Here is a 13,762-nt window from a genome sequence, read left to right as displayed (position 1 = left end):
GGGTTTTAGCTTCTCAAGCCTCTAGAGATGGGGCAGCCAGGTCTCCCCTCAGGGCAACTGTGTGATAACGTGGCCACAGAGCAGGGACAGATCATTCCACAGGGCTGACCCCCTCTAAGTTAGTGCAGATGTTTACAGACAGCAGAAAGGCAATAGAACATTTCTACATAGTTGTCCTCTGGGAAGGATTAAGAGCCATGGATCCCTTCCAGAATGTAATGGATTTGGACGGGCTTCACGCCTTAGTGATTTCTTGTCCTATTTGTCTGCGTAACCTTGCCCTGGGGGGAGAGCTGGAGAAGCCACTGCAGGCTCCAGCAAGGAAGTCAAGCCTGTGATTGTCATCGGGGAAACTTGTTTGCCAACAAACTAGTGTTTGGTGGGTAAGACAATCCCTTCCTCCTCGAGCTCCTTCCTTCCCCAAATGTACTCTAAGTGGGATGAGTGTGAGTAAACCCAAACTCCAGCTTCCTCTTCGCTGCTTCTCCCACTGCTTCAGCCAGTAAAATTCATCCCCGAAGAGTGCTTTTCGATATTTACAGTGACTCACATCCCTTCTCAGGGTGCTTGTCGTTAAACAGGGGAGAGGTGAGACCCAGAGATGCATCACTGTGGGCTCTCCAGTGTTTGGCAAACTGAATATTTGCTTACACTATGCCTTTAAAGCATGCGAGTAAAAATTGCAAACCGTGCTCGGGAATTGAACAGCCCCGAACATGGGGAGCTTCATGTTTGAAAACCTCCAGTGGCTGACCATAGTCTACTGGGTGCGTTTGAACTCCCTGAGCCTGGTGTGAAAGGTCCTCACAGTTCGGTGCCTAACCTGCCCTTCAGTTGGCCTTTTCTCCCTCAGCTCTACCCCTCCCCCAACTCCAGCCGATCTTTCTGGCTCAGTGTACCTGCTGCCACACTCTGCTGTGTCCCACCGAGGAGAAAATTATATTCCTGTCCTTTTCTCCCTGCACACGCTGTCCCAAAGCTTTCTCTTCCCCAAGAGCCCAGGGTCTTTCTTTCCTCTGAGCTACTGAATTTGTTGTTTGAGTCAATGTGATGAAACATGGCCCTGGCATTCAGTTATCTTTCTGTTTGCACGTCATGCCTGCTCGCTAACGCGTGAGCACCTCTTGGATGAGGACTGTGGTCTGTCATGTTCGCGCCCCTACGCTACCATCCACAGAGCAGGGGCTCCCCAGCTACCTTCAGCTTCTTAATGATTGGTAAATCCTTGCCTTAACACCTAGGTGGTAACAGTTGAAATACTTGGATTTATTGATTCAAACAGTAGCAAGCTGAGCCTTCCGGCAGGTTGGTGCTAAGCCAGGACTCACAACAGTGCCGACACCGTTTCTCACTCCACTCGGGAAACACCCTTTCCGAGAACGGCTGTGTCATCAGACAACACCTGTGTGTTTCCTTGTCGCCATGTTGATGAACTCAGAGTGTTGGAGAGGTTTTGCCTCATGGCATGTGGCATCCAGAGAAGAGCTGCTAATTCGTTGGCGAGGAAGGCTTTTCCGGCCGGGTGGGTGATCATGGAGGGTGATCAGTGAGCAGCGTGGGTGTTGGGGTGTTTGCTGTCCAGATGCGGCAGGCGTTCCCCATCTGTGACTGTGCTGCTCCTTCCTTCATCTCTGCTCACCGAGCTCCTAATTCATTGCTCTTCTGATGTTATTGCCCAGCATCCCAGTGACTGAACTCTGCCTTGCTTTGTGTGAGGTGTGCAAAAGTTAGAACCGAGGATCAAGGCAGGCTCCGTGGGGTGCGTGTCTGCTAGCCCTGCAGGGGCCATGAGATGCTTGCTGGACCTCTAAATACCAAAACCATCCCAAGGAGGAGGCCAATGATTGCCTCTGGAGGTAAAGAGTGGGTACAAACAGCAAATGCACTGGCCCAGCGGGGCCGGAGGGCTGCTGAGTGTGCCGAGAGGAGTCAAGGCTTTGAAGAGCCCTGGTTAAAACCCAGAGGAGTTTTTAGTATCCTTCAAACCTGAGAACATGTGAGTCTGCGGGGAAGAGGATTTCTGGTGCCAGGACCTCCTACAAGGACCAGATAATCCCTTCCCGCTCTCAGAGTCATTTCCAGGCCTGTCAAAAGCGAAAGTTATTTATTTGTCATATTTTGTACAACAGTCTTCAGCGTGTGGTCAGTTCAAGCAACGAAAACCAGCGTTGTGTGTCAGCAAGGGAAACAGCTCTCAAGGAGAAGCTGTCCATTCTCGGAGGCCCTTGAGCCCCTGACGGATCCCTGGGAGCTCCTCCTGAGAGCTTAAGGGACCCTGGTGACCCTTTTCCTCCCAAATCCGTGCTGACGGGGGCACTGGGTCTGTGTCCTGCTCTGTGTACCGGCCACCTGTGAGCGCTCTGCCCTGCCCTGTTCCATGCCCCAGAGGGGAGGGCCACTGGGCTCTGCACCCTGTGTGTCCTCTTTCCTCTTTATTAAATAATCTGATTAAAAGGGAGCACCCCTTTCTCCCCCCCACTTTTCATTCAAAGGGAGCAGATGTGGGGTGTCTTGGCCAAGGCTCCTGGGTCGGGTCAGATCCCAGAGCACGGTGGCTTTCTCCGACGGAGGGTGAGCCACTCCTTGGCATTGTCTCTGTCCTCTTTCTTCTTCCAGCAATGAGGTGGTGAGGAGTGACTTGAAGAAGCTGCCAGCGCTTCCCACTCAAGCCCTGAAGGAGCACCCTTCCCTGGCCTACTGGTAAGCTGCGCCCTCTCCACACACCCCTCAGGAGTGAGCCCGCCGGGGGCACAGTGGGCTCGGGGTTGCCGAGGGTCAAGCTGGACCCCAGCCCAACCGACTCCATCTTGTCTGAGCTGCTTGGGCCTTGGTCAAACCATTTCCCGCACATATTTAGACGCCATGGTTTGCGTGAGACCTCCTTTTTCTATTTTCTTTAACAAGAGAAAAAAAAAAACTTCTAAAATTTCACTTTGAATGGTTTGCCTCCTTGGAGACCCTTTCATGTGCGGCTCGAGTTTCGTTCTGGAATCCTTGTCATTTGATGACAGGATGTGTGAGGTTTTGAGATGTGGGAGAACTATGGGTTTTTTTTTTCTTCGCAGAAGAGAGAGATTGATTCTTTGATATTTCCCACAGTGTTTCACATATCCTGATTTGGCTGCCATATAACATTATGCCCTAGTTCATCTGTCAGGCCCTGAATTACTGATTCTGACCAAAACGGGCATGCGAAAGGGTCCCGGCTTGCGGTTCTGGTCACAGTGGAGTGGGGCCTGCATTCCTGGGTGGTGTGTGCAAATAGTGCTGTGTGCACGGGCCCTGGCCACCGTCCCCTGACACCCAGAAGGCCCCGTCCCCATGTCCCTTCTGCCTTCCTCACAGCAAGCGTTGACTGCTTTTATAAACAATAACAGTAAAACAAAAATCACAGAACAGGTCAATCCCAATCAATTGTACCATGTGACTCTTCTAAGCACTTCTTTACTCTGCTTTACAAAATGTATGGATTACTAACACGTCATCATGTGTGGACATGTTTGCAGTTGGCACGCTCATGGCTCAGCCATGCACGTGACTCTGAGAGACCCTTTGGCTGGGATGGGGCATGCTTTGATGCAGAGAGCATGAGCCCAGTGAGACTCCAGTCCAGAAGTCATTTCTCCTCAAGAGACCACAGGTTGGGTCAGTGGGAGCAGAAATGATAAAGCCAAGTCCTGGGGCAGAGAGCTCCCTCCAGGCTGCTGACATCTCTTCCTCCCCCAGGCCCCCCCAACCCCCGCCAATCTCATCTCTCTGAGCTGGTTTTTGCCATTTGTCCTTTGCTAACATAGCTGTTGATATGTCATAGCTTTGTATAATGATAATCTGCCCTCCAGAACAGAATCTGTTTAACCTGAGACTGTGCGGGTGTCTGCTCGCCACCTTCCGGCTTGGCTCTCTGCATGTGGGAACACCAACAGATGACACTCCTGTTCCCTTATTCCTGGAGCCCTATTGCCCTCTCCCGGTCCCCTGTGCTCCCTGGGCCTCATCTTCTCTGTCCCACCACCTTCCTCCCAGCTGTTCATGTTTAGGGAACTAGTAGTGAAAGAGCTAGACACAAGAACATGACTCTGAGACCAGTAGTTCCTCCACGAAGGAGATGTATTTGCCAGCTGGGGGCTCTGACGTTGCTGGGTTGTTTGGGGTCAAGGTCACTTTTAGCCTAAACCAGCCCTCAACCATCTCCTCATTCAGTTGTTGCCAGACACTTTCTACACCCTGTGCTTACCTGCTCCTTCTCTCTCAATCTTCCTCTCTCTCCCTCACAGTCTCACTCTCTCTCCTTTCTTTCTGGATTTCTCTTTAATTATCTCTGCAGTCGGCTCCTTGCTCACATGTTATTACTATTACAGAAATGCCTTCCTTCAGGTTCCTGTCTTCTCCTGTGTCAACACGAACATCTTCATCTGTACCCACATCTGTACCTAAGTTGCCAGAACATTCCTCCGTCTCTCTGCCCTGGCTGGCACCGTCCCTGGGCCTCATTTAGACCCAGAGACACCCACGCCACTGTGTACACATTGCAGAGAGGATGCAGAACTGGGTCGGGGGCCGTTTTTGAAGCGGGTGCCCCCAGGCTCCACAGCCTGGCCATATACAGGCAAGCCAGCAGTGTGGACCTTTCCCTTGATTCCTTGCTAAAAAACACCTTATTTCACTGCGGTTGGCTAGATGTAGTTTGCTTTCGTATTCCAACCTACTTATTTGGATTTTTAGAAAAGCAGAGATTTCAGGAAGAGATGAATGATGTTCATGGTCCAGAGAGCTGGCAGCCAAACATGGTCAAAGACGTCCCTCGGCCCCAGCTCATGCATCTCAGTGATTAACATGACCCCTTGTTGGTGGAGCAGACCCTCACTCGCCCTGGCTTCACAGTCTCTATCCAGCGGCCTGTCGCCCTGATCATCCCCAAATGGAGGACACGGATTTGCAGTTCTTCCGGGTCTCCCGCTCTTGCTGGCCTTCTCAGATGTGGCAGACAACCGTCAGGTCGGAATAAGCCATAGGGCGCCCATTCACACTAGTGACAGCCTCCAGAGCGAGGCAGTGGGTTGGAGAATCCCAGCCACGTTTCTGAACGGTGGGGTAATGACAGCTCAGGGAGGCTTGAATTACTTCCCTACGGCCTCAATTTCCCATCTATAAAACAGAATTAACCCTACCAACCCAATCCAGACTGTGATTAGGAGCAGAAGTAAGAAGTCACATGACACAACTAACAAACAGTGAAAGGTACATAGTAATGCTGAGTAACTATGAAGCAATCCTTTCTGCTAATTTTCCCCAAGCATGTAACAAGCTTGGACTTCCACTCCACGGGACTTCCCAATCGGGAGACATCTGAGGCAGAGGTTAGAAATATGTGCCCAGGGCCATGGAACAGAGCAGTATGAGGGCTCTCACCCGGATTCTCTCCAGGGCCGAGCTGGCAAATGCTGGACGCCCCAGCACCCACACCACCCAGAGTGGCTTTGCGGAGGCACCAGCCTTTACTCCAAAGTCACTGCCCACCGCGGGAGATGGCTCCTCCAAGATGGGAAACCGTATCATCATCCCCATGTTTCCTCTTAATCCCGCATGCATTTCCTGGGCCCCTTGCCTGCGGAGAGATGATCTCACTGAACAACTATGGCTATGGCGAGTCACAGTCAGCCTTAATCACCTGTCTTTTTCCTTCATGCACCACAGTATCCTCCAATTAGTGTTTTGGGATTCTATTTACTCTGGTTGGTGCTTTTTTTTTTTTTAATAGTTTTTCCATGGAGCCCCTACCGCAGCTCTGGGGTCACTGGGAAACTTGGCAAATCGCGTGCACTGGACAAGGGGCGGGGCTGGGGGGCAGGGCGGGTTCACAGTTGGCGATGCATGTGTAATCATAGCATGGGCCCACGGCGTTTCAGTTGGGCCCAAAGAAGTGGGGAAAGCTGAGGAAGGAGAAGCTAGGTATCGTGCCCTCACCGATGGCCTCGGGCAGCAGGAGACCCAGGGAGCCGTGGGGCTGGCAGAGCCCTGCAGCTGTCGGGCGCTGAGAAGACACTGAGTCGGGAAGCTGTGGAACAGCTGCTTGCAGGTGTTTTCTGACGTTCATTGGTCTGAGCCTCGACTGTGTTCACAGCCACAGCACTACATTGATTTCGATCTCCCCAGCCCAACCCCAGGGTCCTCCCTCCCAGAGCTCGGAAGGGAAGCGGCTCAGATCTACCCTGAGTTGCTTGAGCTTGGATCCAAGAGCTGACCTCACAGAATGCTAGATCCTGTCTGTGGTGGGAAACATGCCACAGCAGCCGTTGATTCAGTGAGTGAGAGGGGAACAAGCTAGGCGAGCAAGCCCCGGAATGTCTCAACATGACCCCGAAGGTCTGGTGGGGTGGGGTCCTCCCGGGGCAGGACGCTGCTGGATAATTCTCTCAGGAGGGGGCTTTCTCACACTCTGAGAAGAGCGTCCAGGGTTGCCCGGCAGCTGAGGCGAAACAGAGCTGCCTCTGCGCCTTTCTGAAGAGAAGGTGTCCAGAGCCCATCTGAATGACTCTCCAACGAGAGCAGGGCTCCTATAGCTTGCCAATTCCTCTTCTGGGTGTCTGTAAGGACACTCGCTTGTGACGAGTCAGATGATCAAAAATACACACACAGATTTCAGAGTACTAAAATGAAGAGATAGCCATTAAAGATTAAGATAATAACTGGAAAATCAGTAAATGACCCCTAAGTAGTAGTAGTTAGTGAACACACAGGACACATTACCCCCAAGAAATGGCCTTTCTTTTTTCCTTTATTTTTCTTAAATTTTTTTAAAGATTTTATTTATTTATTTGAGAGAGAGAGAAAGAGTGAGAGAGAGCATGAGAGGGGAGAAGGTCAGAGGGAGAAGCAGACTCCCCATAGAGCTGGGAGCCTGATGCCGGACTCAATCCCGGTACGCCGGGATCATGACCCGAGGTGAAGGCAGTTGCTTAACCAACTGAGCCACCCAGGTGCCCTCTTTCCTCCTTTAAACAAACAAACAAAAAAATGGTTGGCAGGAAAAGCTTTCGATCAGCTCTGGGATACTAAATAAGAGATGATAAAGGCCAACCAGGGAGGTCTCTGGGGTCCTTCCCTAGAGCTGCGTCCTGTCCTAGAGGTCCTGGCCTGAGGTGAGGGAGGTGGAGAAATGGGGCTCCTGGTGGTGTGACCAGGTCACAGAGGCCCAGTCTTTTGAACTTGACTCTTCAGCAGGTGGGATGTGCTTCCCCTGTGACTCCCCAGGTTGGTTCTGTGCTTCCAAAGACAGCAGCCATAGCCCCCTGGGCACCACAGTCACCTCCCAGAGTCCCTTCATGCCCTCTGCCCTGTCAAAGAACAGTTTGGCTGGCCAGTGTCTCCTAAGGCACGAGCTGGTCTCATTGTTTTAGAAGGAAGACTTCAGGAGATCAAGGAGTTCCCAGCTCACTTCTGGTAGCTGGCTTGTTTCCCAGTACTTCTCTGGGCCTTTTATTGTCTCGTGGTTTGTGTTAGCCAGGCCTAGATTCCAGAACTTTCCCATCCTCCTTGGAAGCCCTCAGCCCTGACCACTGATTCATGATAGGGAAGCCGTGGGCATTCTGTTGAAGTCAACGTCTGCGCAGGCCGTGTGCACACAGGATTTGGGCGGTGAGGAGGACCATGAAGACATGTGGACATTTAGCCAGAGCATCCCCCACCGATCCCCCACGGGGCAGTCTCCCTCCTGTCCCCACTCTGTGCCCCTCTCCAGTGACACGCACGCTCACTGCTGCTTCCTCACCTCCCATGGTAGCATTTCTTGCAGGGAGCTGACCCAAGGGAACCTGTAGCCCGAGGCACCTCACAGGTTGAGTTCAGAAATGCCACGCAGGACAAATCATTTCTCCCGGAACTGTTGGCTCCTTGGAGCTCCTCTTGAGACGGCTCAGGCTCGGAAGAAGTATCTCTTTTAGCAGGGTGCTTGCTGGTGACCTAGGGACCATATATAACAGAGTGTTTGTCTTGTAATTCTAGCGAGGATCGAGTAATTGAACACTACAAGAAACTGAATGGCCAGACCAGAGGTCAAGCAATTGTAAAGTAAGTGGCCCATCCCAGTGCCCATGAGGTTGTGTTTGTGTGTGTTCACATAGCATGTGTCACGGCTGTTCAGTTCTGCTCGCAGAGACCAATCTCGGGGCGGGGCGGGTGTGATGGTCCAGGGTCGTTTTCAAGTAAATATTCACTCTGAGAGTTTTGTCATATGCACACACACGTATATGGTTCCAGTTCTGCCGAATAAGCACCCTCATGTATGTGTCTCTGTCTGTCTTCCCAGCTACATGAGCATCGTGGAGTCTCTCCCAACCTACGGCGTTCACTATTACGCAGTGAAGGTAAGTGCCAAGACTGCTCCCCCCAAAATACAAGCCCCTCTCACTTTTTTCCTTTTTAATCTTACTGAAGATGGGGGGGGCCTGGGGGTGGTGTATGGCGGAGGCCTAGGTCAGGATGATTATGTGCTGGGGGCGTCCTCCATGTAGGAAGAATTGATGCAATTTCTCTTCAAAATTCATGTTCCCTCCTGTAAAGTGGGTATAATAAATTGCCACTACCTTTTATACTCAGAAGAACCCTGGGAGGTTGGGACCGCAGAGCTGGGACGATTCCATCTAAAGGCAATGAACTGTAGGGAATAAAAACGTTAGGCAGCGTCCGCAGTGTTTTTCTTGGTGGTCAGATGCCACGTAGGCAATTTTGGAGGAGGAGGGCTGGCATGAGAGGCCAGAGCGAGTACATGGCTATTTAAGAAGACAGATCTTGTTGTCTTAAATATTGTGAAGTCCAGTGGAACGTGGACCCTATTCCAAACTCACTTTAATTTTATCCATAATGCCCCTGCCTGGGATCCCTTCCCTGAACTCATAGATAACGAGGTGCTGGTGTGCTTATTGATGATGAGAAAGGATCGTTTTCCTCCCTGCACTTACCCCACCATGAAAAAGTGTTAAGTCCTGGCCCAAAGTCCAGCCACAAAGAGGGGACAGCACTCCTGAATGCAAGACACTTCCCCCAGCCAACCTGAGATTCTGTTGCTCATTGGCCAGTTTCTATCCCCATGTTTCCATCCAGCTGTATTTTTCATTCCTTTGGGCCAGAATGTGTTCCATGTTTCATGTATCCTTGTGTCACTCATGGCAGCCCGCACAACACTTTGCGGGTCCTTGGTACATGTTCAAATGCCTGTATCTCCCACCAACCTGCAGCCTTCTGATGGCCCAGACTGTGTGTCACCTTCTGTTCCATGTTGCTGGAACCCGGTGTAGTGCCTGACATGTCGTAGACGCTCAGTAGGTATTTACTGAGCGAGTGTTTATTGAGAGTTGAACTGGGTGGTTGGAGGTGCACTCCCGCGAAGGGAGCAAATGTCAGAACTCGATTCGTGGAGCCCAGTTATGAGGTAGACGCTGGGACACGCGTTGTGTTACAAGAGGCCTTTCACAGAAATCAGCCAGCAAGTCTGTCTCTCAGGGGCATGTGTGGCAAACGGATCTGCTTTCTAGAGAGCGAATGAGGAATGGCCTGGACTAGGTTCTCTCCTTCACCGTTTGATCGTCATTTGATCTCGCCTCCGTCGCTCAGACTTAGAAGAGAGATTATGAGATTTGCCTCTCCAGTTTCCCCCACCAGAGTCTCCTAGATGCTGGAGGACAGTCCGGGGGGGTGTTAGACTGTAGACAGAGTGGAAATCTTTGAGCAGAGACTTCATCCAGTCTTTTACTTGTGTAAACCCGTGTCCCTTCTCTTTGTCAGCACCAGAGCCTGACAGAAAGATAGCTTCTGATGTATATGCTTTCTGCCTTACAATAAAACTTGAGAAACAGGCTCTTTTGCAGTCTGTGAGAGTAGAAGCAGACCCTGTGATGGTCAGAGCGCCAGAAGCGTGTGCGTGTTTGGCTCGGAATCCTCAGGCCTCAGCAGCTGCACTCCTACTTACTGGGAGAAAGAGCACAGGAGTCCAAGCAAGCCCACACCAACTGTCTCCAGCCTCGCCAGTCAGAGGCCTCGTGATTTCACAGAGGCTGTGTTCTGTGGCATGGTGACCACCTGCACCTGGTCCCCCCGGAGCTGCGGTGGCCTTGAATCCCCGCCTTGGGCTGCTCTCTGGAACTGTTGCAGGAAACACAGACACTTTCCAGAGACAGACGTTTTATACCTTTAAAAATTTTGTAGGAAATCCTATACCCTGAAACTTTTCTGAAAATTCCAAATGTATTTCCTTGCCCTTTCTTATCTTTGTGCCTACCTTGAGGTAACTCGTGAGTATTTGCAAAGCATGAAGCCAATTTTGAGTTGTTAAGACATCTTCAGTGGGGTGACCTAAGTTATTGAAGGGTGTGGCAATTAGGACAAATGTAGGGGAAGGCTGCTTCCTATGCCCACTGGGCTCCTAGTGTGTGGGAGCTCTAATTAACATCTCAGAGTCTTCCCTACCTGAATGTAGGATCCCAGTTTATAATCTGGTGGCAAGAGGTCTCTGTTAAAGGAATAAAGAGAGAGACTTGGTGTTTCTGATTCGGGTCTCAGAAGGTCTAGGGTTGGATTTTGCTACTCTTGTCTGACAGCATGAGTCACTCAGTCCAGCGGATCTGTTAAGGTGAGCAGGACCACTTGGTGGTCTCTGCCGTTGGCCTGCTGGAGGGAAAGCATGGGTCCTGAGTAAAGCAGGGTAAACCCTTTGCTTTGACTTTTTTAAAAAGATTTTATTTATTTATTTTTGCAAGAGAGAAAGAGAGAGAGAGGGAGAGAACGCATGCACAAGCACAAGCAGGAATGGCGGGGGGCGGGGCAGAGGGAGAAACAGACTCCCTGCTGAGCCAGGGAGCCTAACTCAGAACCAATCCCAGGACCCTGGGATCATGACCTGAGCCAAAGGCAGAATGCTTAACCGACTGGGTAACCCAGGTGCCCATGCTTCGACTTTTTTGTCTTTAAAACTGGAGGAATCTTAAATACATATCATTGAGTGAAAGAAGCCAAGGTGGAAAGGGTACATACTGTATGATTCCAAGGAACGGAATGGTCCTGCCAGAACCTGGGAGGGGGGAGAAGGAGGGGCAAATAGGCAGAACACAGGATTTTTAGGGCAGTGAAGCTCCTTCACGTGATATTATAATGACAGGTAGACATCATTATGCATTTGTCCAAACTCACGGAGGATTCAACACCAAGAATGAACCCTAATGTGAATTCTGGACTTCGGGTGACCATGATGTATCAATGTAGGTTCATCAGGTTGTAACAAATGTTCCCTTCTGGTGGGGATGTTGATCCTGGGGGAGACCCTGCAGGTTTGGGGGCAGGGGAGTATGGGACATCTCTGTACTTCCCTCTCCATTTTGCTGTGAACCTCAGACTTCTCTTTAAAAAAAAAAAAAATGAATAAATAAGATCTTTTACAAAGTTTTTAGAGGAGTTGCCTTCTTTATGGTCCCTTCCAGCTCTGATAGTCGATGACAGTTCTTCTGCTCAGGTCATTTTATTCGAATGCTCTCAGGTATTCTGTTTTGGTGAAACCTGGAGTCTTAGAAGGAGGACAAAGAACAAGGCATTTGTCACTTATTCATAAAGGGTGGGAGTGGGGAAGGACCACGGTGGGCTCCTGGTTAGGAACAGAGCTGGGTCCCCACTCCAGGGCATCTTCCATTGCACCTATTCACATATCTGAGCGTCAGTTGATGATGGGACACAACTGTTAAGATGACAAGGAGAGAGGTGGCCTCCATCCGTATCAAGGGATTTGCTTTTTGCTGAGCCAGGAGGCCTTCCCTTGGTTTCCATGTGTGTTCTCCAGCCCTGTATTTACCTGTACTCCTTTCCGTGCCCTAGGACAAGCAGGGGATACCGTGGTGGCTGGGACTGAGCTACAAAGGAATCTTCCAGTATGACTACCACGATAAAGTGAAGCCGCGGAAGGTAAGTATGCTCTCCTCTGTGGGCGGACGGCTCGCAGAGAGAAGTGAGTAAAAATATGACACCGTGCAGCCTCGGGGCCTCCGGGCTCACCAATCCCCTGCAAATCTGAGTGTATACAGATTACTCCGCAGTTGTTCAGTCTGGGTTCCCGGGTAAATATTTTTTCTCCTGGTCACTAGGGAAACCGGAGCTGTTATAATTATTTAAGGTAAGAAAACTGGCCCAGCTCTCCCAAAGGAGATGGGCAAAAGGGCTTTGAGGGACTGTCCTGTTCCTTTGTTTCCTGGTTGGGGAGGGTGGGGGCTCCGTGCACTTGGGAAAGGGAGGGAATATCTCTCTTCTGTCCTAAGGCCAATCTGAGCTTTCCCGAAGCTTGTCGGTGTGCTTCATTAGTTTTTGTTTGTTTTGGTTTCGGTGGCGGGGAGCTAAAAGAAGAAATTGTAGGTCAAAACAGGGTGAAAAATAAAGAAGAGTCAGGGGCATTCCTGCAAATCGGATAAATAGTTTATGGCATATTAGAAGTGATCAGAAATCTGGAAAAACTAAGGTCATTTGCCAAAAAGAAAGGGAAGCAGAACTGCGTTTGCAAAGCCATCGTAAACGCAAAACAGAACATTTGAAGGGGACACAGTGCTTGACTTTTCTCTGTTTTCATTTACACACATTTTTCAGACCAGAACAAATTGAAAAATTATAATGGAAAAATGTCTCTGGGCTAGAGCTGTCATTCAGATCCTCTGGCAGAGAATAATGGAGAGACGGTATGCAGTTCAAGCCCCGAAATACATATTAAAAGTCTATCAAAACCACACTTGCTGTAGGAGAGGGAAAGCAATATTGGTCCATTATGTCATTCCGGATCGCTTTCCAAGCTTCTTTATCCACGAACGGGATGGAAATCCATACTACATATCTGAGCTTATCGTAGGCTGTCTGCTTAGCATCTGCCTTAGCCAGCTGCTTTATTAAAATGATAGGGGGAGAAAATGGCCCTTTACTGGGGAGGATTTTCACTCCGTTGATCAGTAAGTCAGTTAAGTTCAAAGAAAAGATCCTGAGCAAGTGAAGGGGGCGTTCTCCCTTGGGAACAATTCAGTAGGAACCTGGGCATCCAGGGACACGTGGTTCGGTGGCTAAATCCCAAACCTCTCCAGTTTTCTCTATATGATGTAAGACCTGCACTGGGTCCTGTGTGATTTGGTTTCTCTGTGTTTTTTTCAGTCGCAGGGTCTGTGCTGCTTCCACACTGTCTCTTTCTTTCAGTTTCCCCTCTGCCTCTTTCCCACCTGGCCTTTGTAAGTTTCTGTGTTTTGTTTTGTTTTTTTCCTTGCATGGTCTCTTCCCTCCCTCCTTCTTTGGACATCCACTCTCCTCTCTTTGCAACATGGCTGACCTTTTTTCCTGCTTGCAAGAGCTGAAAACCCTCCTAGATCCTCTCACAAAACCGTGGTCCCAATCCCTCCAGCTCCTGATCACCCACCCTGGTGGGGGACCAAGGGGGACGTGCATAGTTCCCGGTGAGCAGAGTTTGTTCTAATGCAGTGGTAGCATTCTGCTCTCCCTCTGGGGGTGGAAAAGACATGCTGACACGTATTCTTGGGCATTCAGTTTCATTTATTAATAAGTGTGAGCTGGCTTCATTTCTCTAATTGAGGTGCTAATGAAGATTGGAGAATTAATGAGATAGCACCCAATAGATGGGAAACGCAGGGCGCAACACGTGGTAGGGATGCCATCAATTGTCACTGTCCCTCGGGACTCTGACAGGCTTCAGGATCGGGAAAAGTACGAAGCCAAAAGTGTGGGTAATCAGCCACTG

General features: G+C 50.2%; 1 protein-coding gene across 2 annotated transcripts in view; it reads left to right on the top strand.

Moving 5' to 3' along the window:
* Positions 1–13,762, top strand: part of FRMD4A (FERM domain containing 4A) — a 465,015-nt gene that overhangs the window by 366,717 nt on the left and 84,536 nt on the right. For both annotated transcript variants that reach the window (XM_080810510.1, XM_080810511.1), the window contains exons 8-11: positions 2,617–2,700; positions 8,002–8,067; positions 8,306–8,363; positions 11,857–11,943. In XM_080810510.1, the coding sequence (XP_080666636.1) occupies positions 2,617–2,700; positions 8,002–8,067; positions 8,306–8,363; positions 11,857–11,943 (295 nt within the window). The remainder of the gene's footprint in view (positions 1–2,616; positions 2,701–8,001; positions 8,068–8,305; positions 8,364–11,856; positions 11,944–13,762) is intronic.

The sequence above is a fragment of the Martes martes genome (assembly GCF_963455335.1).
Source record: "Martes martes genome assembly, chromosome: 8".
In the NCBI taxonomy this organism is placed as follows: Eukaryota; Metazoa; Chordata; class Mammalia; order Carnivora; family Mustelidae; genus Martes; species Martes martes.
Note: the sequence above shows the minus strand (reverse complement) of the source record. Positions and strands in the feature narration are given on the sequence as shown.